The sequence below is a fragment of the Stegastes partitus genome, unplaced genomic scaffold (genome assembly GCF_000690725.1).
Source record: "Stegastes partitus isolate 25-593 unplaced genomic scaffold, Stegastes_partitus-1.0.2 Scaffold465, whole genome shotgun sequence".
NCBI lineage: Eukaryota > Metazoa > Chordata > Actinopteri > Pomacentridae > Stegastes > Stegastes partitus.
This window is the reverse complement of record NW_007578196.1, coordinates 357,033-382,664: the sequence shown is the minus strand read 5'-3', so window position 1 is coordinate 382,664 and position 25,632 is coordinate 357,033. Positions and strand designations below refer to the sequence as shown.

General features: G+C 41.2%; 1 protein-coding gene across 1 annotated transcript in view; it reads right to left on the bottom strand.

Moving 5' to 3' along the window:
• The window catches only part of gucy1a2 (guanylate cyclase 1, soluble, alpha 2), a 43,902-nt gene extending 19,015 nt beyond the window's left edge, over positions 1-24,887 (bottom strand). Inside the window, exons 1-4 of the mRNA XM_008286710.1 lie at positions 24,567-24,887; positions 14,816-14,877; positions 13,049-13,173; positions 8,015-8,925 (exon numbers count right to left, since the gene is read on the bottom strand). Of these exons, the coding sequence (XP_008284932.1) occupies positions 8,015-8,925; positions 13,049-13,173; positions 14,816-14,877; positions 24,567-24,887 (1,419 nt within the window). The remainder of the gene's footprint in view (positions 1-8,014; positions 8,926-13,048; positions 13,174-14,815; positions 14,878-24,566) is intronic.
• Between the last annotated feature and the right edge of the window lie 745 nt (positions 24,888-25,632).

Sequence of the window (25,632 nt, the reverse complement as noted above, 5' to 3'; positions counted from 1 at the left end):
GGGTCGCGGGGGGGCTGGAGCCTATCCCAGCTGACATAGGATGAAGGCAGGGGACACCCTGGACAGGTCACCAGTCTATCACAGGGCTACACTTAGAGACAGACAACCAAGCACACTCACATTCACACCTACAGACAATTTAGAATCACCAATTAACCTCAACATGTTTTTGGACTGTGTGGGAGGAAGCCGGAGAACCTGGAGAGAACCCACGCTGCACGGGGAGAACATGCAAACTCCACGTAGAAAGATTCCGGTGCCCCCACCAGGACGCGAACCGGCAACCTTCTTGCTGCAAGGCAATGATGCTAACCAACTGCGCCACCCTGCAGCCCCAAGATGATACCATAAAATTTTGGGGAGAGAGAAACTACAGAAGGCATTAAAGAACACTGAAAACACAGAAAACTTTAAGTAGAGGTCAGTATGTTTTGTTCTGGTCCAGAATGTCATTCTTTTAGTAGCAGGAAGTGGAAGGGAAGCATCCTTCTCAAGGTCACTGCATTGTCACTGCCAGGAAAAAATAGCCTTTCAAGGTTGTTCTGCACCTGTAACTCTGAGAATTCCTCATAAATAAGCAGCATTATAATACTAATACTATAAGACTGAATGTATGGATTGAAAATGACTTGTATGAAGCATTTTTATAGCAAAAAAAAAATCTCGTCAATAGTTTTTTTTTTTTCTAGCAGCCTGATTAAAACATCATCAATACTATCTTAGCTAGTAATTACCACAAGTATTAAATTATTTTAAAGTCAGATTTAGGTCTGAACAATAATATGAGTATTATTTGCAGATAACTTTCTGTGACATTTCATATTACCTCAGTGTCATTGTCAGAAACACTTTTCTATTTTAGTCTCACTTTAGCTAATTATTTATTTCAGTAATGTATCATACTTATATCTTACTGCTTTTCTGCTAGACTGACTTTATTCTCATGTCTTATCATTTCTTTTTTTTTTTTCCAAGCAATATTTGGCACAATAATTTCCTTTGGAATAAGTCAAATTTTGTCTTATCTTAAAAATACTTTTAAAGTGGAATTATTTTCTTTCCTTGTGCTTGCGAGACAAAATTGGTTTTTAACCACTAGATATATGTCAAATGCACAATCAAGATTAAAACTATGTTCACAGAAGTATGTGTGTTATATGTGTCCATTCAAAAACAAAATTTAACATTTAACATCTCTGTAAATGTTCACAATGAGTGAAGCTATGATATGTAATTGTTGACAACATTTACAGGCACAGTTCTTTTCCAAACTTTGAAAGATCAGCAGGAAATTCCCCTCTCTGACTTGTTAGGAATCCAATGGTTTTTTTCTCTTCATTTTACTGAAGCAAATTTGTGCTTTAGGTAAGCTTTGTCACTTGCAGTTGAGTGCTGTCTTTCTCCAATCGTACTCCCTTCAGTTACTCTGTGTGCATATTTCTGTATTTTACTCGGCGTTGTTGCGCTATATAATAGTAAGGCTAGCAGCACACACTGACATTCACATTTTACATATTAAGATTATCTAAATGTACAGATCCAGGTTGCTATCGCCATAGGCAACAGGAAGCTGGAGGTACATGAAGAAGAAGAGTAGGGAGGGGGGGGAGGATGGAAGGAAAAAAATGCAGAAGAGAAATAGAGGCAGAAAGAGAAGGGGGGTGGGAAGGAGATAGTGAGACCAGAGAGAGACACGGGGCGAATGAGAAGCACTGGACTTGAAAAAATAGAAAAGAGGTACGAGAGGAGAAGAGAGATTGGGAGAAGGACAGCAAGAGGTGAAACAGACAGCTAATGGATTGTCTTTTGTGAGCAGACACTGGCATGTCAACAGACTCTCATTTGCATGAACAGGCACTGAGCAGTGAAGAGTCAATGAGTCAGCCTCTCTCGTCCCTCTCTCTCTCTCACACACATATAATGCTGCAATGCTCTTATCTTGTCAGACTCTTGCTATATTGTGCAGTACTATTACATTCCCCTCTCACAGTGAAGCATGTACACAACCACAAATGCGCACACTCACACATACTCATAGCCTATATAAACACGTTGCAAAAAAACTAAATGGAATGCACTTGTACCATCAAATGAAACAGTCAGTAGAAGCCTTGCAATGCTGATATCACACTAAAAATTACACCTATGAGATAAACTCATTTTATGCTTGAATCAGAGGCTGATGTGAGTCTGCAGGAACAACGCAAGCCGTGAAAAAAAATAACACAGACAATCCAAAGTTGCACCATACCTTACAATTACTGCTGGGATGATCATTTTTGAAACGTAATACGTCACAGGCTTTTCTGCTGACAAAGACGTTTTAAATGGACAGTACATTCAAACCAGGCAGTGTAAACCTAACAACAGTATTTAACGCTGATCAACGTCAAAATTTTGACAGCATTGCTTGTCATTTATCAGTATAACTTGAAATAAGGCTGGTTATGTTATGAGTAACACAACCAAGTAATTAGATAACAAATGAATAATTTCAGGCTTCAGTTAAGGAAAAAACATAACCATAACCCCAGATCAAGTCTACATTCAGGTCTACCCCATGCTGATTGGTTTACACTGTACAGTAATGTCAAAACCCTTTTCTGGCTCCAGAGGGAAAATATTGTTGAAGTGAAAGGCGGCCTTGTCCATTGACATGGCAACCTGCCACTGTCGCATTCATGGCGGACTCGGGCTGCTCATGTTTAAAACAATGCTTATCGATTTGAATGGCACACGAGAGGCGGTACATAATAAAACGCGAGAGTCAATCAAAAACAATGTCCAACATTTGAGCACATACTGCCAAATGAATGGATCCTGTCTAGATGAAGAGACAGCTCCTTGTACGCCGTCCTACGCTTGATGGTGTTGCACTCAAATTTGTAGCGTCCCAGTTATTACTGACTGCCGCTACCTCTTGATACCTCTTGATTTCTGACTACTGTGATCAAGGTCCCTCCATACTAAATGAAGAAAACTTAAACCTTTAATGAAGTATGCTTTAGCAACCTATGCTATTAACCCACCATAATAAATCTTTCTGGTAACAGACAATGAAGATACCATGGAGGATATTACCCACTATTAAAGTGGCATTTTATACCATCTCACACACAGCTGTCTTTGTGGCCAATGTTGCAGCAGATATAACAATCACGGTGACTTTTGTGGGATATCAGAAAGCTCTTCTTGTGTTTTTCATGATTACATTTTATTCCCACTGAAGCCGTAAATCTGTATCAAGCCATAAATCGCGTTTCTGTTCTTAAAGACTAAAGACATTTTTGCCATGTGCGTTACTTGTGATGTTTTCTCCCGGTCTTTCTGCCTTTTAGCTCCTATTCCTTTGTATTTTCGTTCACCCTGTTTCGTAAACTTATCAATAGCAGACAGAGACAGAGAGGGCAGTAATTTTCAAAGCTCTCTCGACCGAACAAACAAACCGCCACGGCACTGATTTATCTGCCTCAGATCAAAGGTGGTGTTAATGTCAAGATTTTCTTTGTACTCGGGCACACAGGTGCAAACATAATGCACACACAAGCAAACCTCATCTGGCAGCCTCACAGGTTCAACATAGTAACTTTTGCTATATAACAAGTATGACATTGCAGATTTAAACATCCTGATAGTTTGAAGTATATACTCATTGGCCTTAACATATTTTCTTTCTCCATTCTCACCTATTAACCTACCTATTACATTTCATTTTCTATGGCATCTAACAGGGTTAAATATCATCTAAATTTCCAAAACATGCCATGTTGTGAATAACTTCTGAAAATTCAACTAAAGCCAAAAACAACTGCTGGTCTAGGCTCCAGCTAACATGAAACACTTTACACACACTGCTCACTTAGACTTACACTGACTCATCCTAACCAGGAATCTGACTCTTTGACCCAAAGAGTCTGGGAACTTTGAATATTTGTAACAATAGCATCACTACTGTGGAGGCAGGTGTGGTGATTCATGGATCCTGTCTTATTCATCCTATTATTTTTAAGAGAAAGAAAATATTAGCATCCAAGTGAATCCAGTATGTTCAGAGTGTAGCACGAAGAAGTGTTATTAAAAATGAATTTTAATAAGCTTGCTAAAATGGGAAGGGCTAAAACGGACATTACCTTGAGTATTATGTCTGGCAAACAACAAAAACCTGATGACGCACCGGTTAGAGGAGTGTATTTGACAGTGCACCCTGTTTACACCCCCCTGTGTGTTGACCACAGTGTTCACACTAAGCAGAGACACAGAGAGAGATGCAATGTGACCTTTCCAGTAGGTCTTTGAATGTCTCTTGCACAGCCCATATCCCTGGGCAAAGAGAGGAAAAGAAGTCAAACTGGAAATCCACTACAGGCCACTGAAACACACACATAGTGCAGCAGTGGGGAGTGAGGCCTCTTTACCTTGGCCTGTCGCCTTCTTTTGCTGCCCTTTCTAGTGAAAATGTCAGCCCATCCTTCTCTTGCTCTCTCTTTTTTTCTGCTTCTCTGCCCAGGTGACACAAGATTTATAGGGCAAAAATTAAGAATGTCCACCCAGTCTGCTCCGCAAACGCATACTTTAAAGTGTCCAGTTGGTGTTTGGAGTTTGAAGGCAATGTAAATTACAACAATGTCAGGTATTGATCACTGGTGATGCACATATTATCATATTGACTCTGAAACCAGGTGCAAAAGTAACATTTTAAGCAAACAATGTAGAAGATCACTGCACAGAACCCCAACACTAATGCAATGATGTATGTACGATGCATTTCTTAGAAATGACTGTTGTGTTCCTATTTTTGAGTAATACTTATAAATAAATGTACTCTCTGAGTGCATAACAGGGATAAAACGAGAAATGTGGGAATAGGTGAAGAGGAACAGAAAAGCTTTGTGAGGCGAGAGATAGACCTTTGTACGTAGTAGAGGGGGAGAGAGAGAGAGAATGAGAGTGAATTTATAAGAGACACTGACAGCGAGAAGATGAAAGCTCGAGATGAGATGTGCTGTAGTGACACTCAAGATCTCACTGTGAAGGTGGGGATCCTGCTGCTGCCCCTTAGGATATGTGGAATGTGCACGCTGTAGTGTGTTCTCTGAATGTGCCTCTACATACATGCATGGAGCATATGTGAGCCTGTGTCGCTGAGTTTTGCTGCCTTCTTTTCAGACGAATGAATGAAATCACTGGATAGTTTTATCAGACCAAAGCAAGAACAAAATTACTTAATTAGAACCCTGTGCACACATCCTAGATCTTCATATTGCAGTCCACACATCTTTAATAAAAGGAGCCTAACCCTAACATGAACATTTTTAAAAATGCTTTTCAAATACAGTCATAGATAAGAATAGTAGTCCTTTACAGCATACGCTTAAATACGATATCTAATTTATACAAGATGTGTTGCCTTCTGTAATGCTTTGAATATACAATATATTCTAGACAACACTGACATGGCATGATTTAAATGAAGTAGTGGTACACCCCATTTATCTTGTAGATAACTGAAAGAAATGACACAATGTGAAAATACTTATTGTAACAGCTTTGTTCAGAAATGTACTTTACCTGCTACTGCTGTATATGCTAGCTGTTCGTCAGTCATAGTTTAGTGCCAGGGCAAACATTAGTGAAAATAATGCTTTAACAAGGAAGAAAAACATGACATGAGAGGATTTTTTAACCATATATGAGATAATGTCATTGATTGGAAAAACCATCACTTCAGTCAGTAAGCAATGTAGTCAGGAACCACTGTGACGGCCACAGCTGGTTAAAAGTAAGAGACAAATAAAGTAACTCACTGAGAGGATAATGATTTCTCTCCATAACCTCCAGTTTATACACCGTATACTCATCCACCCTTTAGCTCATAGTGTTGCTTTGCCTATATGAGTAAAAATAGCAGGTGTGCTTGGAAACGCCCAAACACTTGGTTTGCATAAGACTTGGAACAGAACATTCTCATAGTCGTCTGAATCACTAGATGTAGACTGTGGGTACAAGCTTTCCATTTAACGGCATTCTTCTCCTCTTCCACTATCTGTGTTACTATTTTCAAAATCCCCTTTGCAATGGAAAACACCAACCTCCAAGCTAGCACCCTAAAAGCTAAAAATGTTAAAGACTTTTACCAAAGATCTGGATCGGGAAATAAAGCAGGCCTGCTTAGTAATCTCCGTAAATTAATCATTTTATTGACAGTTCTTGCCTCCCTGCATGCTAATGTTCCACCAAAACAAGTTTCCCCCCCAACACTATTCTGCAGGGGCACCGTTGCTGCATCCTGGGCTTAGCACACCAAAAACCACTGTCAATGCTTTAAAGAAATACAACCATCACAAGTGTTTTTTTGTTTTTTGTTAACCTGTATCAGGATGATAATGGGTGCAGCCAGACCATTCTCCTGCACTGACACAGTTCTGGAGATATTTCTGACTATGTAGGCCTTTTCTCATAGAAATCCTTATCACATCTGGTTCACTTATAGACTGAGCCATCTGTTCTGCAAGACATCACTAAGGACAGCTAAAGATCAGGCAAAGAAATGTAAAAATTAGCATTACAGTACCTTGTATGAAGAGTCAATGTTTGTGCCTCTGCTATTTGTACTCTCAGAATTACTTATATTAAACAATTTTGAGGAGCATGTCTTTTATTTCTATTTGTATAATTTCTTTGTCATTTTTACTTCCACTCTTAACATGGGGATGGTGTATAAATGCACGGATAGCATCACTTGTGTTGGATAACACATGCAAGAGAAAAGTCTTTTCTGCCTCTGCACCTTTTATTTGCCTCAGTCAGTGTGTTTTCTCAGTAACAATACCTTTAGTTCAGGATGAACTGGTACAAATTTGGAACGGAAATTATCAGAAACCAGCTACTACCTTTTTGTATCTTACCGAGTACACATCTGATCCAATGACTTGTAAAGACAGTATTTTTCAGTTCACAGTTTTGAGTGTGCAACCCAAAGCTCAATACATAACTAGATCACCCACCTGTACACAAATAAACAGACACACACGGCGCAGCACCGTGACTGGACTGATCAATCTCCTCTCTGTCAGTTCTGTTTAGCATCAGGGTGTTTGGTGTTGTCACTGAAAGCCCGTGGAGACCATCTAATCAATACAGAACTGGATATAGCACACAACTCCAATTGATTAATTGTTTCTGGGAAATTGGAACCAATTCAAACCTCACTCCTGCCATGCAAACACATCACAGGCTTGGATGTGTTGTGGTGATGTGGTGGAATGGCATTCAGTGTCACCAACACATTTCCCTGCCTACTCGATACACCCGAACTTTAATAGCTGTTAAGAACACTGCTACCCGTCCCACGAGACTAAGAAGTCCAGCAAACAACTCAAATATTGAACTACAGTAAACTCTTGACACTGAACTCATTCAATGGATCATTTGTATCAAATGATAAAATTAAGCAAATCGTGACCTTCTTGCACTGATATAACTCAAATGAAACACTGGAAACTCTCATATGATAACATAACAGCACAGAGATGAGGACTTTCATTTTCTTCACAGCACAGAAAGTCTCATGCTTGACCGTCACAGTATGTACTCCTCTCAGCAGAGTGAACACAGATCCATTTATCCAACATTGCGATACCCTTCAGATATCAGAGACTTTTTTGGCAATGCTCCTCCTAATAATGGAGTATGTCACCTAGTCCAGCAGTACAACACTTTAATCTGGTTTAGTAGTCTGTAAATGTCAGTAGATGGACATGATGTGAAGACTTGAGCAATATCTGTCTATGTCTACAAAGACAACGCATGTTTATAGGATAAATTCACTACCGAGTTTAGTCTTTCATCTTGAGGATTGGTTGATTTTAAAAATCTATATCATCAGTCTTATGATTAAGAATTGGAAACCGGGCTTCAGTTTACCAGAAGCTGCTATTAGTGCAAAAACTGTCGTCAGGTAAACAGTAGAATTCATGATTTGGAAAATGTGATTACTTATGCATGACAGCTTTACCTTCTCCTTGGTGCCAGTCTGCGTGGTGTCAGGCCTGGTGCGGATGGTAAATGGGGATGCAAGCCTCAGCAGGATTCCCTGGAATGAGGGCTCCATCTTGGGTGAGACAATCTCAAAACAGTCCCTGAATGAGAGGCTCCGGTGAGGCTCAATACGAGCCTGTCTCCTCAGTCCTTCCCCAAGCTGCAGTAGCTCCATGCGAGGCCCCAGGACAAGGTGAAATGGAAAGGCACGGCAAAACGTGGCCAGGCCAATGCGCAGATCACTGGGGTTGGTGGAGAGCGAGGGAGGAGGCCGTTTAGTGCTCACAGAGCCAGCATTTGAGAGGGAACAGAGGGAAGGAGGGCATGTCTCCTGGATTTGGAAGGATAGGCAAACGGTGGGAACAGAGGTTGGAAAAGGTGATGGGGGCGACGGGGATGAGGAGGGCGAGGCAGTGGGTGACGCAGTCGGAGTGGGGGTTGTGGAATCACAATCTGTGTGTTCTGCATCTTCATTGGGCATCAGGGGAGTTAGCGGTGGCACTTCTTCCACCTCAACTTCTGAATGAAAGATCCGCCTGGCAACAGCTCTGATCAACCCTGGCATGACCAATCCGACAACAGGGGCAGGGTTAAAACAATGAAGAAGCAACACCTTCCCTCTTCCATGTCTTTCTCCTTGATCTCCAACTTTGTCCAATTTTCTTCTCCCTTTCTCCTCCTCATGGGGATCCTTGCACTGGAAGGAGGGACTCTCAGATGAAGCACGGCGCCCTGTGGAGGTGCGAATGTGTTCCAAAATGGCGTCAAAACCATTGAAGAAATCCTGGAGGTTGCCGCCTACAGCCCGAAGTACTCGTTCATTTTCTTCGAAGCAGAGGCCAAAGAACTCCTCTCCAAAATGCTCTCGCAGCTCACAGAATGGTACTCCTGAAAGAGAAGAGACACAAAAAAAATAATGTCAGCAATGTTCTTTTTTTGAAGGCCACACACAAATTATCAGCACATATAAATGTACACCTAACCTACAGACATAAGCATAATTTTAAAAAAAAGAGAAATAAAAAAAATGTAAAAAAAATCACATTTGCATCTTGGTTCAGTGTATTCTATGGAGTAGTGAGAGTGCCAAATTACAAAAATAAATCAATAAAAGAATAAAAATGAATAAAAGTTGAAATAAAAAGAAGAATAAATAAAATAAAAAAATAAAATTCATTATTTTTTATCATTTTTATTTTTTTATCATTTTTTAATTTTTATTATTTTTTACGCTTTTTTCCTGCTTTTAAAGCAACATTTAATTTAAAGCAACATTTAAAAGCAAAGGAAAAAGAAAAAGGTGTGCAGAAAAAAGTGCGCAGTAGGAATGTCGTTGTGCGCAGGCGCAGAAGGAATAGTGCGCAAGTACGGACTTGTGTCCTTGAGTATTGAGAAACGGCCTTGTGTAGACTTGGGACTGCAAGTGTCCCAGAATGCATTTCGCGCCAACCAGTGATAAAAGCCGAGGAGAAAATTTTCAAAGGTAACTCAAGTTTTTTTGGTAACTACTACTGTTATTGTGGCACATAATGTAGTTTTAAGATTATTTTAGGCGAGAAAATAGTGGTATAAACATCAAATCTGTGGTCAATGGATCACGATAAAGCCTGCTTAAAATTTAGCTCTGACGATTTCGGAGACATGAGGGTCCTGGTTTGACTGCTGTGACAGCGGTCTGCGTTCGCAGTAGCCGCCGAGAGCAGCCGTATGTCGGCAAGACTTTCTGAAACATGCCGCTGGCTCTGACGCATAAAAATATGCAGGAAAATAAACAAAATTTAAAAATGAAGGAACAATGAAATAAAAAGGTACAACAAAACAGAGTTGCAGAAAAGTAAATCCGGGAAACAATGCAGGAATGAGCCCAGTTCAAACTTTTGAAATGCAGTTTTTAACAGTCAAATCACTATATTGACGTGATAGATTCAGCATTCATACAGAAACATTTGTACAGTTTACTCTGACATACACAAACCTCACAGAGGACATTTTGTTGTTCTTGTGGCTGGTGGTGCACTGCAGGTGTCCAAGCACAGTAACTGCAGTGATTACAGAGCCAAATAGTGTAAAAACCTCAGTTTTTCTCAAAGACACATTTCATGCAATACACCTATTTAAAACCAAACTCATGAACTCATATTTGTTTACCAAACTATTGGCATAGAGAGGGAGCCAATCCATAATGTGAAGCATTAATTACCATCTGATTTATATTCTTTTGTAACATTGTTGTCATGGGCTTTGAGGAGCAACCGACAGTATAAAATGACAGATAACACAGACTAATAAAGTTTTCTCCACAGGATGACTCAACCTTTACAACAAATGGAGGACCTTGGATATCAAGAGGGAGCTTGGAGAGCCCTCACTGGCTTCCTTGACATCTCCCTGTGGATGCATTTCAGTTATTTCTAACTGGGAGGAGATCGTTGGGCGGATCCTTAACAAGCTACAGGGATTATATATCCCATCTGACTAGGGAACACCTCAGGATTTCCCAGGAAGAGTTGGATGATGTTTTTGTGGTGAGGGTGTCTGGTGACTTAAGCAGCATAAATGGATGGATGAATATGATTAGTGCCTTGCAACTGTACTTAACTTATAGATTGGAGGACTGATCCAGGTACTGATTGGGTAACAAGCTACTTCTTTCTAAAGCAGGGTGTGCACAGCAGTTGCAATTACAATTTTTCAATCCTGCTAAATTTGCAAGTTTACATGTGAAATGTTTTCTGATGATCTAGAATGCTTTAAATCACTTCAAGACTACAAATCTGTGGACAAATATAATTTTGGAGCTGTTAAAAACAACTCCATACTTGCTTGTGACACAAATATGTAAAAACCCCTCCTATGCAGTTCAGAGATAAGAGATAAAGGAGCTGTCTCAAAAGCTGAGAGAAAACGTTATTTCATTCTTATCAAAAAAGGCAATGGTTTATAAAAAGACACTTCAGGTTCCAAGACACGCTTTTGGCAGTATCATAGTCAAGTTTAAGACGTATAGTACATCACAGCCTTTTTGTGCATGAAAGAAAGAGCAAAAACAGCTAAGAAAAACCTTGTCTTACTGCCAAAGATTTGCAGGAGGACCTGATGAAGGCAAGAACAAAAGTATCAGTACAGACTATAATAGAAACACTAAATCAGCAACACTTTGTGTCTGGTGACCTCAGCACACTCCCTTCTTGACCGAAAAGCACATGAAGTTTGTCTTGAATACCAAAGGACAAATGGATAAGCCTGTACAGTTCTGCACATCCATTTCATCGAGTGATGAGACAAAACTGGAGTTGTTTGGAATCATAGCTCAGCAGTAAGTCTGGAGTTCGACGAGTAATGCCTTCACTGATCAGCCACAACTTTACAATCACATTTTTTAATTTTTTTAAAGTTATTTTTTTGGCCTTGATTTGATAGAGCAGTGAGAGAGAGACAGAAAAGTGGGAGAGAAGAATGGGGGGAGGACGTGTGGGAAAGGGCCATGAGCAGAATTCGGTCTCATGACCCCCACATCGGGACTGTAGCCCTGTACATGGGACGCCGGCTCAACCCGGTGAGCTATAGCGGCGCTCCAACTTTACAACCACATGCCTAATATTGTGTAGGTCCATCTTATGGCGCCAAAACAGCTCTGAACCCTCAAGACGTGGACACTGGACCTCTGTGGGTGTACTGTGGGGTCTGGCACTGTGAGATTGGCAGAAGGTCCTGTGCGTTTCGGTTTGAGGCCTTCATGGATCAAGTTTTTTCCAGCGTATTCCATAAATGTCCAATCAGATCGGGATCAAGGGAGTTTGAGGTCCAGGTCACCACCTTGGGCTCTTGGTCATGATCCTCTAGCTATTCCTGAGCAGGTTTTGGAACATCAAGGAGTACCGTTGCCATCGTGGGGTGTGTATGGTCTGTAACAACGTTTCAGTGGGTGGTACATGTCAAAGTAACATCCACATGAATGCTAGGACCCAAGCTTTCCCACTTGAGCTGTCAGTGGGTTTAATATTGTGGTTGACAAACACCATCCCAGCAGTCAAGTGTGGAGGTGGGTCCATCCTATGATATTTTGCTGCTCGCAGGAAAGTGTAAACCTGTAACTGCATCATGAATTGTTTTAACTTTAAAGAAGAATGCGACATCCTCAAATTCTAAAATCTTAGGTAGGATTTACAGAATGTAGTTGCAGTAGAGGCTTTTGCACATGAGGAACAGGATAAAATACCAAAAAGGAATAAAAAAATATAATTATTCAATGCTGACTTTGGAGGCCTTTTCTAGATAAACTTTAATTTATCTTTTGTACTATTAGTAAACTCAGCATTGTGATTATAGTGGCTGTAACTCTGCACCAGAGAGTCAGAACAAAAAAAGGAGGCAAGAGACTGTAGATAGAGGCAGGAAGATATCTGAGATAGTACAGAAGGAGGATGAAGCTACACCGAGTGACTCACCAGGACAATGTGTGTTTTTTCATGTCAGGCCACAGAGACTGTAGAAGCCTCCAGAGTGAGTCATACAGTGAGCGTGTGCATGTTTTGCATGTGTAAATAGTTGTATATTTGTGCCTGTATGCACACTACCTAGGCCATGATACTGTATCTAAGTTTTTCATTATAAGTGTCTCCAATGTGTTTTTGTAAGTCAAATCTTTTGGGATGCCTTTGTGTGTGTGTGTGNTGTGTGTGTGTGTGTGTGTGTGTGTGTGTGTGTGTGTGTGTGTGTGTGTGTGTGTGTGTAAACAAACAAACAATATCAATACTAAAGAACAACCACAGGGGGAAAAAGAGAGAAGCAGCATCTATGTGTGTCAGTATAATTGATTGTAAGCAAAATTATAAACAGAAAACAGTCAAAAAAAAAGGGATAAATACAATAATATTCTTACATTCAGAACTACATCAACTCACATACAGAGAACACCATACAGGACTTGTGTCAAGTCTCTTCATCTGTGGCTTTCCTCACTCACTGGCAAACACACAGTTCACACACATTACTTTACTTGCGTACTTACCCAGAATGGTGCCCATGTACTGTAGGATTTGTAGGACATCTTCCTCTGAACCAGAATTTTCTAGAAATGGGCATTTCTCATCTTTCCTCTCTTTTCGCCTCTCATCACTCCCGACTTCCTGACACCTGTCAAAGACACAAACAGGATGAATCATGATTCACCATGAAATAATAGCTAATAAGGCGGTAAAAGCTAGCAACAGAATAAACTTGTGCTTCATTCCTTCAAGATGCACCATAGATGATTCGTGTCAAAAGTCATTGGATCAGAAATTTCATTCACATCCATTTTGCTGGGGTCACTGTCCTCTTGGCTGGATACCATTAAGCAGAGGTTTGTCTAAACAATGTTACAGGGGCGCTGCGCCCTCATACTCCCGGCTTGCGCCCTCTTACCAAAATGCTGATTGAACCCTGTGTTCACACCAGACGCGAGCAAAATCAAATGTGAAGTCAATGTGAAGATGCGATTAGTAAACGTCGTGAATTGACGCGAATTGAGCAAGATATTCGCGCGAATGACGCGACTCTAGCCGCGCGAACGTGCGATACGCACGTAACGCGATACCGATCCTCTCCAACAGGTAGTCAAACTGGGTTCGGATCAGCCGAAAACATAGCTGGAAGCGGCCATCATCCAGGCACAGCTCCTGTAGAAGGTGGGGGAATTCCCTGAGCTGTAGTGTACATGTATGATAGGGTCATCCCTCCCCTTCCGCACCAACCCCCCCTCGGTCGCTTCGCTCCTTCGACACGGCGTGCGCCCTCATACCATTTTTTTCTAGAAAAACCCCTGATTAAGAATAAGTGAGGATGTCTGTTCTTTTGTGTTTCGTGTGACCTGACACAAAGCCTGTGCAGGTTCACATTTGTCAGATTCAACCGAAGCAGCTGGACAACAGAGAAATGCGCTCACTCCAAGGTCACTTTAACAATGGTAATAAGGGCTGCTCTTTCATTTCACCGCACATTTACTTTATCAGTCATAGAATTAGACTAGAAACCATCTGTTCATAGCCTTTATATCTAACCTTCACGCCTTAAATACACGCTCTGTCCAACAGAGGTAATGTCAGGTTGATTTTTGGGGGGATAAAAACTTTTGAGATACTGTACATCACTAAGGATGATCTTACCACAAGAGGTTAAAATTAACATATTCGTCAAACACATAGGCCCCTAATAAAGTATCACCTCTGGGAATTCTTGTAGTCTTTTAGGCCACATTCACTCAATCCATCCCCAAAGAGATCAATGAAGCAGAGAAAATATTGAGTGACAACAAGCGAAGCCAATGCGTGACACAGAGAGGGCAGGCAAGAAAAAAAAAATCCCGCTCCAGTGTCTGTATTCGTATGCAGTACATGCTTTGTGGTCAGTCTTAGTATGTGCTGTGCCTGGCTGAATGCCGTCTACTGAGTTTTCCTGTTTTGACAAGGCAGGAAAAAGAGACAGAGACAAGCGGTGAAGCAGCGTGTCCACATACAGTATGTGTGTGCTCTGTGTGACCAAAACAAGAGGTAGCAAGACGGTGAAAGGATCACAGAGACTGAACAGGTGTGTCGATGTACACGTGTGACTGACAAAGCTGACATGTGAGAAAAATAGAGGTAAAAAGGAGGAAATGAGTGATAGCTTTCCCAAGACAAGATAGCAGGTAGATAGCAAGTGACAGAGAGAGTATCGTGGTATGGAGGCTGATGAAAGAAGACAGGAATCAGAAAAAGAGCAGCAAGAGACCTTCAGCATGCGAGGAAGACGTTCTTACCTGATCTCTTGTTGTCTGTAGAATTGTAGAGTTCGCTGCAGAGCTTCCTGAACAGTCTGTGTCTGCAAGAAGACGTGAGAACATCAGTTTCAGCGTTGTTTATTTTCAGTAAATCCCTACAGTTTATTTCTCATTTCAATCGCTAGGTTTTATGATAAACGGCAAGGCCCCACTGCTTTGAGATGTAATCTACCGATCGTCCAAATGCGCTATTGCAGCCAAGGCAAGATTCATATTTAATGGTCCTTTTTCACAGAAGACATTTTGGCCAGTCGCAGTATAGCACAGGTGTGAATAAAATGAATGATGGCTGACTTCCATTTAGCTGCTTCAGTTTCTGGATCCTGTTAACGTGCACGCCAGTTGACTGTCTAACTGTACCGGATTACTGGTGTAATTAAATAGAAGAGAGTCATTGTTAATGTTATGAGTAACACCTGTACTTTCTCTGTTACAATTCAAAATGTCTGATGTGAAAAAGATTTATTGGTAAGGCAACAGATTTTCTAAGAAAAACTGAAGCGAATACTAACCATTTCTGTACTTTTTTTTTTTTTGGCATAAACAAATCAGAAAAACTGCTATTTATGCCATTAATTTCACCCTGTACTTGTGACTATCTGGCCTTGAGGAAAAAACAAAGGTTCCTATATCAAAGTAAATCTTGTTTCTATATTGTATTTAATATTTCCTTTTTTTTAAGTCTGCAAAAAAGAAAAAGAGTTGCTGATAATGATAAATATTTCAAGATGACCCTAATATACCCACAGTTTGATGTGTGCATGTGTGTGTTTATGTGCGTGCAGCCAGCGTGTTTTGTGTTACTGACAGCCAAAGCTTGAGAGGGCGGGTCCAATGTGATTATCTGTGATACGGCCGAAATGAAAGGCTGTAGTGACAATACTAGAACACAGTGTGCCAGCTGGAGAGGTCATTCTGAGGCCTCCACCCACAGACAGATACTGGAGTGACTGTGTGTGTGTGTGTGTGTGTGCGTGTGCGTGTGCGTGTGCGTGTGGGTGTGTGTGTGTGTGTGTGTGTGTACATTTGTCCAGCTATCTTTGTGAGGATTGGTTTGAGTTGTACATCACTGGAGTGACGACACTTTGGCCGGTCGTGACTTTTTCACATTAGGATTTTGTTTTATGGTTAAGGTTAGAAGTAGGTGAAGGTCAGGGCTGCACAATAAATCGTTTCAGTAATGACATAGCAATGTAGGCATGCACAGGACTTCTAAGTGTAATGTGAAGTAAGGCAAATGAACTCATCATGCTACAACTTTTTGGCTGCTTGATGCAAAAAGAAGACTTGCTCATTTTTACCAAGTCATCTACAAGAGAAGGCTGTCTGCTAAAACATAACTGAATATACTTAGATCTCTCAGAGTTGTGCTTTGTTTTGTTTTGTTTTGTTTTTTACTTTACAAAGAGGTTGTTGATATACAGGCTTCACAAGTGTACAGTAAAATGAGCAAGGAACAGGAGAGAAACACTTTGCTGTGTTGGCAAAAACAAACACAACATCAGTTGTGTTGAAGTATTTTGCCTACAGAAAGAATAACGTTGACCAAAAACCAGTACTGTGTCAACAGCATCTTGCAGTTGTTAGCACCTCAACAATACAAATTTGTTTGACCATTTAAATCAGCACCATAAAGTTCTGTATGACCAGAGCAAAGCTAGATCTAAATGCCTTGCAAACCTCTGCCAGGGTGGGACCATAGTAGAAACGTTTTTTCATTGCGGCAACACTCCACCTCAAAATCCCCTCAAATCACTTTAGAATGATTCATTATATCCAAATTGAGTTAAAGTCATTTGGTGGAAATGCCAGTATTTTTTCATATCACAATAGACATTACAGGAAAACTAAATATGACAATGCCAGCTTTTGCAAATATCATGCAACCCCAGTTTGGGGTTGGGTAAGAGATGGGGTTAGGCCAGGGGTGTCCAATCCTGGTCCTTGAGGGCCACAGTCCTGCATGTTTTAGATGTTTCCCTCTTCCAACACACCTGATTCAAATGATCAGCTCATCATCAAGCTCTGCAGAAGCCTGATAACGATCCTGATCATTTGAATCAGGTGTGTTAGAAGAAGGAAACATCTAAAACATGCAGGACTGTGGCTCTCGAGGACCAGGATTGGAGACCCCTGGGTTAGGCACTTAATAGTCATGGTCAAGGTTGAGGTAGGAGGCTTGGGACTGCTTCATATTAATGAGGGTCCTCACAGAGCTAGCGAATGAGAAGAGAGAAACTGAGAGTGAGATATGGGGATGTAGAGCAAAAACATGAGGCGGTAAGAGAAGACGGGCAGCGTGTATGCAGAACAAATTTGTAAGTGTGTTAACAAGTGTTCTAAAGGGGAAGATAGTTCTTTGAGTATCACGTTGAACAAGGGTTGGACGTCATATTGTAGCCAACCAAGTGGACAAAGCAATACTTCTGTCCAGAGCCACTTGAAACAATAGCCACTGATACCAAATTTTTTAGCACTTTAAGCAACACCAGCCTCACTTCCATTCAGCAACAACAGGAGCAAGATGTGCACTTTATACCAGCAACTGTGTCGTCATGACAGCTGAAAATATACCCAGTGGGCCATGCTTTCACATGCTGTTTGTGAGGGGGAAAAAAAATCTGCTGTTACTCTCTGTCAAATCTCTGTTCCCCACATCTGTGTGAATGTCAACAATATATTTGTGTGTTCGCATGTAGAGCAGAAGAAAGTTTTCTCATGCAAGCTACATCTTACTACGTCCTTCATGTAGCTACTTATTTACCACAGAGGATGTAGAATACATGACCAAACACATAGGCACAAACTGTTATCAGCCATACACACACATGTGCAAACATACTATACACATATATCATCATTAGTCTGCATTGTTACATCACTGGCATGTTTACTATATACACAACTTGATACCCGATCACACATTAATCTCACTGTCACACACACACAACCATGCTTAGACAGCAGGGTTAAGTGAGCCAATCTGGATCCCCTGGATGTTGGGATAAGTTGTTATAATACACAAGTGAGAGCCACAGAATCATGGTGATAAACCGAAAGTGTCTAACTAAATTAAGATTCCAAAAGTATTATATAATGACAGCCATGATGACAGTTTGGAGACTGGTGAATGTGGTGGTGGAAAGATTTTCATTAAAAAATTGGGGTATCTTCAGCTTTATTTCTCACACTCCTCCTTTATTCCCGTCCTTTCTTTCCCTAGCTACCATCGTCTTTATCTAAATCACTCTGTCTCTTTTGTTTGCTCTGTTTCTTTACCTTGGAAGGGAAACAGAATCTCACCATTACTTGTTCCATTCCTCTTCCTCTGTTGCTCTGCATTGCTATTTTTCCCTGTGAGATTTAGTCATGCTGTTCCCCTACTGTATGTGAATCTGCCTTTCTAGTCTGACTGATTCCCTTTAACACAAACACAAGCGCATACAGCGAAGTTGACCTGCTCCTCCTTTCCTCCTTTTATTGCATCTACTTCCTCTAAATTTCCATTAGCATGAACTGGTGTGGTCCATGGCCACAGAGCAGTGGGCACCGGCGCTTCAGCACAGTCAGAAAGCTGCCGGCGCTTCTAAAGAAAATAGAAACTCATATGCCAGATGAGACCCTGCAAGATAAATCCCAGCATGAGATAATAAATGAGTGATGAGTAATAAAATAGGTACAAAGAAAACAATTCTGTTACATTCTGCTTTGTTTTATCAGGATTTTTAGTTCGTCTATGAGCATAGTTCAGCAATCAATGCAACAATGAAGCACGGCAGCGTTAGCGGTATAATACAGCCGGTGTGTCAGACATGGCAGGTGTGAATATTTGATGATATCTAGCTGTTGTCAGCCAAGACGGCTGAATGCATTTACTGTAAATCAGTTTGGATGAAGGTGTCTGGATGCATGACCTGAACATTTCTGTGTTATGCTTCAGTCACATTTGTTGATTATATACTTTATACATTCTATTTTATATATTTTTGACCTACCTCAGGACAAGAATTGAATCAACCAGTTGACTTGCTCAACGTGCAGGTCCAAACAACACATAGTTGAGGTTTAGGAGTTGTACGAGTCACTCCCGAGTCCCCACAACTAACATTTAATTACAAGTTCTTTCTCTGCACTGCTTCACAGATTCATTTATTGTACCTTTAAGGAGAAGCTTTGTTCCAGCTTAACTGGTTAAGTAAATGATGGCCACTGGGGAGAAAATTCTGTATTATTAAAGTAAATAAAAAGGAAAACATGCAAGTTGTGAGCCCTTAAGTAGATCAATGACAACACTGTGCCTTGCTTAATTACGGGCCCATTAGCTGCATCTATCTAACTCTACTGTAGACCTTAGGGATGCACGATACACCGGCGACCACATAGGTATCGGCCGATATTAGTGTTTTTTCCGATATATTGGTATCGGCCTGATGAACAAATTTAGCCAATGTGAAAAATCGACGGTTGTCTAACATTAGTGCCTTCGTCTCTACATTTGATATTGCTGCTATTTCACCAATGTTTTTACTTAAATGGTCCTGGACTTGGATATTAAATATGTTAAAATGTGTTTTAGTTTTTGTTATGTAATAAAGAAGACTATGTGGTTCAATTTGGTACAGGCTTCTTTTGAATAGTTTTCACATGCTCACAGTGCTTACTTATACTCATTTTTTGGTGTGAACAAATATATAATAATATAATACAATATAATATTAATATCGACATCAGTAATATCGGTTACCAGCAATATCAGAAATAATATTGGATATCGGTATCGGCCAGAAATTTTACTATCGTGAATCACGAGTAGACCTTATAGTACTGCACTCAAAATACTGTAGTGTCAATATTTTTGAAAGGATGACAGTTTCATTAAAGAAAATGCGTTTAAAACCCCAATCAAAGATACTGGATAATACAATTTTGATTATCAACTTTCTTTGTTTTGTTTCTTCCTCAGAGGTGTTTGACACAACATGTGACTCTCCTTTCATACAAAATGAACTGATCATGTGCCGCCTACTTCGTTCACGAGGAACAGGTAGTTATAATGGAGAACTATGAGGAATATAAAAAAATAATATGGGCAAAAGCACTGTTACTACAAATGATGCAAGAGACAAATGCTGGTAGAAATGGTTAATTATGTAAGTTAACTTATTTGATCACTAAGTGCACTCCCAATGCAGCTGCTTATTTGCAACGTGACAGCTGCACATCAGAGCTTTTAAACGTCATACATATAATCATGTTTTTCAATAAGTGCATTTGGGTCTTTCTTAAATTTTTGGGCCAAATACAGAGAAACGAATGTTGATGATTAAATACGCTGCAACAAACACCAACAGACTAATCAATTTTCTAATATGTGTTCTTTTAGATGCAACAACAGCAGTCTAAGACAGGCTTGGCAGCAAATCAACTAAACATAAACACACATATTTATGCATTTTTTGCATCACCACCTAAAAGCATGTGATTTCCAGAGGCATCATACAGTTTGCAATACTGTGACTACATAGCTTCAGTCAGGGATATTACTGATGTATGGCTCAACAGGTTTGCAGACATAACATGTTTCCTCAGCTGGGAATTTGCATCACTCATAGGCAACATCATCAGGAAAAGATCTGGTGAAAGGGTGGAGCTTCGTACAGCTGGTTTAAATCTGCAACTACTGAGCATTTCTTCTGGAGCAGGTCGGCTGTGCTGTAGAAGTTAAAAGGCTAAAAGAGAGACATCTTGAAAATTCTGGCTTAAGGCTCAACATACCTATTATCTCATTAATCAATTAATTAACTAATGATGAAATTAACAATAGGGATGTTACAGTGAATTTGGGGAAAATGCTAAATAGTGCAGATTGTGACTTGGTAAAAAATTCACAGATTCCAAAACAGATGCAGGTATGTTGCTTTTATGATTATTTTTGATGCTGGAAAATGGACATTATGAGTGAATATTCTTCTTTGGTCAAAGGGAGATCACCAGAGGTTGTGTAGATCAGCATGTTCCCTCGCACATTTGAGAAACTATTCATGGAAGGTGTACAAACAGCAGAAACAGAGAAAAAAAGGTAAACTCATAAAAAACAGAGAGGAGAAATATCCATGAACACAGCCAGCATGTGTACATACACAGTGCAAGGAAACAAACTAAGTATGTAGCTCAAAGCATTTGCAGATCTACTGTGCAAAGAGACTGCTTTGTGACGGGGAAGATGTGGACACAGATTTAGGGTGCGGATTTACCAGATACACACACACATTAGCGCGCACACACTCGTCTCACACTTTTCATATTTGTGGCCAACACTCGGGGCCTTTTGATCAACGTCATGGATCAGTAAACTGATGGCCATCTTCCATGTGTATACACGAAAGCCGGAGAGGGGAAGACACAAAAATGAACGTTTGCGCACATGTAAATGTGTGCGTGCGTCCGTCTGTGTGTGTGTTGTTGCTTCTGGGTCATTGTGGTCGGGGTGAAGACAACCACAGAGAGCATGCTCTGTTCCGTCAGTCACGGTCCATTGCAGGCAACAATAGACACTGCCTCTGCACGCACCCACAGTGTGTGTCTGTGTGTGTGAGAGGACAAAAAAGATAATAAACAATGTGTTGTGTGGTTGGTGAGTGTGTGAGTTCTTGAATGAGTGAGTGAGTGAGTGAGTGAGTGAGTGAGTGAGTGAGTGAGTGAGTGAGTGAGTGAGTGAGTGAGTGAGTATTTTCGTGTCTGTTGGCTACTTTGCACCTGCATGTTGCTACTCACGACAACAATTACATTTCAGTCACTACTCGTTTGTACTATAAATGTATTTTAAAAGAGGGCAAACATTAAAACCATGTATTAGAAGAGAAACAGCTGTTAGCCAGAGAGTTTTAGCAGCTCCATCTCAGTCCAGTTCACCACAAACAAACACCCATCAGATACTGGAAAAAAAAAAAAGACCTTGGACATTTAGCCTTTCTTTGTCTCTGTGACCAAAGCACACCATAATGACCCTTACATATTAGAATAAAAAAGGCTCCATTGATGCCAAACTGTCGCCTGTAATTGCACTCACAGGCAAAGAAGCACATACCTGCATGCAGACAGGCACGCACACACACAAAGACACACAATGTCGCCCACATGTAAATGACGGATATTATCATCGAGTGCTATACAAATCTGTCTTTAAGTGTTCCCCTCTTCCCTGTTTTTTTTCCACAGATCTATTAAAGATCAGGGCGAGTAAGAGCTGCACATGAGAGCTGAAGTTGGCTCTCAGTGGTCCTCTCCAATATACCGCACACCAACTTCAGTTTGTTAACTGTGCTTTTGAATTTCATTATTTTTGCGAGGTAGCGCCTGGGCAACACACAAAAAAAAGGGCTGACTGCTCTTGTACATCGATTGCAATGCAGCATTTATTCCTCTCAGGAATGGGAGCTCAGGAGCTTCGGAGAAACATATTCGCACAACTTCCCATAGTCTGGTGAAAACACAGCAGTGCTTTTATTGTGTGGAGAACAAACATAAACAAACCTGGAACCTATGTGGGCTCAAAAATTTTTTAAAAAATGGGCATCAAAGTAGCATTCTACACTACAAATATAGCTCTGCATGTTTTAACAAGACTACTGAAACGCATGGATATCATGTTGTTGCCCTAGTTTTGCGTTTACCAATTCCTGCCATTTTAAATAATAATGCTAACAAACCAATCACCAAAAACATTCCTCTCTTTAATCACCTACATCTCCTTATTAGAACAATGATAATGACACTGAAGGCAACATTTTTTTTTACATCTGCATTGAACCATGTGGCTCACAGTAATGGAAACTGTTTGCTAGCACTGCTGCTACCCATGAAAATCAACACTGTACTTCGTAGCTCTACGCCTTCAGCTCTTGTTTTGGTTATCTGGAGTGGCAAAATTAAGCACTGTCAGCTTATATTAAACCACAGCCAGCCTGTCACACACACAGCCTGTTTATGATCTTAAGAACCAAGTGTTAAATGACAGAGCAAATGGTTGAAGAAAGCCCAACATCAAGTGAGCAAATGAGACCCCAAACATGGAGTAAAACATCTGTGAATACTGCAATCACAGGCAGTCAGCAAGAAGACGACACCATGATGCTCGCGTTGCTCTGTTGTTGTTAAATAGTTGCTAACTAAAATTATAAAATGTTGGGAAGAAAAATGCTGTCTGCAGTGAGCCCTCTAAAATAGCTTTTAGCGGTGTGCCGCGACTATCTGAGGATGTCACTGTTCATAGGCTACTGTTTTGGGTTTTGTTTTTTTAATTACTGGCACAAAAGACACAATTTCCCATGTTTGACCACATTTAGGTGTCGCTGGAGATTGGCTGGAAATCTCAGAATGAAGCTTGGACTAAAGTGGGTCAGATCTTGAGCTTCTGTCACATCTTCAGCATCCTTCAGTTTGAAGCTGTCATATAACGTCAGATCTGGATGACATTAGTTTGCTCTGTCAGTCAATTTAACCTTTTAACTTGCAATTCAAAGCCACCAAAATGAATCATTTTTTCTGGTGCAGCCTTAACCTTCTGCAGTTCTATCTGGAATTTGAGCACAGGCCTCCTTCCCACAGAATCAGCTGTGATTGAAAAGGAAAAGTGAATATGACACGAATTGTGAAAAAATGAAAAGACAGATTTACACCTAGAGCTAATTGGCGTACACTTTAATATCACAAGTACGTAGCTACCACTGAGTTGATGGGATAATTTGTTAAATATTCATCTAATTATCACAGAAGCACTGCGTCTTTTCAAAAAGTCTTGTAGAAGTGCCAGAGAAGACGAAACATTAACACAATTGATAAATCGTCATATTACAACGCATGTGAAAGTTAATGCCCGCTCTCTAATTGTATTTCTGTTCCATCCCCATCTAGGACATCTGTCTCTCTACTTACATTTTTTTGTTGAGCAACTACATAACAGCAGATGCAATCAAATCCCAAACCAATGCAGCATCACAAAGGACTTTGCAATAGCAAATTCCCTAATCACACACCATCCATCACAATTGCACTCAGTTCTAATAGCGGCTTTATTGCATTACAGCCTGTAATACAAGTGAGACTCGGATAGAACCGAGACAAACAAACATAGAAACGGCTCATTCGTCACACTCCTCACATCGTTACATATACTCAGAGCATGGGCATCTCTCTCTCTCTCTCTCTCTCTCCCTCACAACAACATATTTATTATATAATCTGCCAGATGATTCAGGCTATCAGAGGTGAAGGATGAAAAGAGGCTGTTTTCATCGACAGCACACATCAGATCATGGTGTGAGAAAGAGACATTGTCTGGGATTTTGGAGAATGAGGTGGAATGGCTTCGATATTGTTGTTTTTTTTTCAGGCTGTGTTCCTGAACTTTGGTGACATCTCTGTGCAATGGAATAAATGCCTCTGGCTGTTTGATTATCATAGGGGCTGGTTCTCAGCTGAAATGTCAGCTCTGACTGTACTACACAGTATGAAAAATACATTTTTAACAGATTTCCAAGGAATGCTCCACAAACGTAGGATGAAACTGTCAGTTTTGTCAGTCAGTATACCACAGGGTGTTATCAATTTCACTATTTAGCAGCTCAACACTGGTTAAGTCATCATGGTGCACAAGGAGATAAGACTTTATGGCACTAGCATACAACTTTTTATGGGAATATTTAATGAGGGCACTGATCTGGAAGCCTACCGTGGGTGAGGTCAGCCTCCTCAGGCTCTCCCCCAGCGAGTCGAGGTTCACCCGTCTCCTCCTGGTGACCCTCTTGTGGGATCCACCGGGCGCCTGCTGCTCGTCGCCCGCCGGGCACGCCGACCTCTCGGCGGGGCTGCGGCCGTTCCAGAGCACCGCTCTGTGGGCGGACGGGAAGGAGGAAAAGGGGCAGCCTCGGCTCTCCTCCGCCGGCTCCAAACCGCCGTCCCCCGCGTCTCCCCCGGGGCTTTCGAGCCCGCAGTCCGAACCCACCGAGCTGCTGAACGACTCGGAGGAGATCTTGCGCGACGACGAGGACATGTTGAGGAGGAAGAGGAGGAGGAGGAGGAGGATGGTGATGGCAGTGGAGGTGTTGAGGATGGTGATGATGCTACAGTCGGCTCCGTACCACGTCCACCTGTGCGCCGGGGAGTCATCAGATAGAGGGGTGGGAGGGTTGGCGGAGGGCTGGATGGGTGAGAGGGGTAAGGTCCGTCTGTGTGATTATGTATGCATGTATGTGCGCGTAAAAATAGTGTCCAAGCGCCTGTGTGTGTATGTGTGTGTGTGTGTATGTGTGTGTGTGCATATGAGATGCGTCTGCCTGCGTGTGAGACTCAGCAACCTATTCAGAGGCAGAGGGGGGGTCGACCGAGCGCGAGAGCACTAACGGCACGCAAACATTTATGTAAGGGGCAGGAGGTGGGGGGGCAACCGTCCTGCTTTACCCCCCCAAAAAAACCGCGTCCCCGGGTGGCCAAACACTCTCTAATGGACGCCTCCTGTCAATAAACACAGAAATAAAAAAAAACAGACAACCCCCTAGCGACTGTGTTTACCTTTAACGAGGCGTTTTTTTTAAAAAGATTAAATATGGACTATTTTTAAACTATTTTAAAAGCAGCCCAGAAGAGAAAGGTCGCCATAACGGACAGCATGTTGGTCCTCCGTGGTAGTCCATCTTAATTATTCCTCTCACACGCGGGGAATTTTTTGGCATCTTCTCCCCCCCTTCACGCTGCCGGAGAGAAATCCCCAAAGTCACCGCAGATGTGTCTGCCTCCCT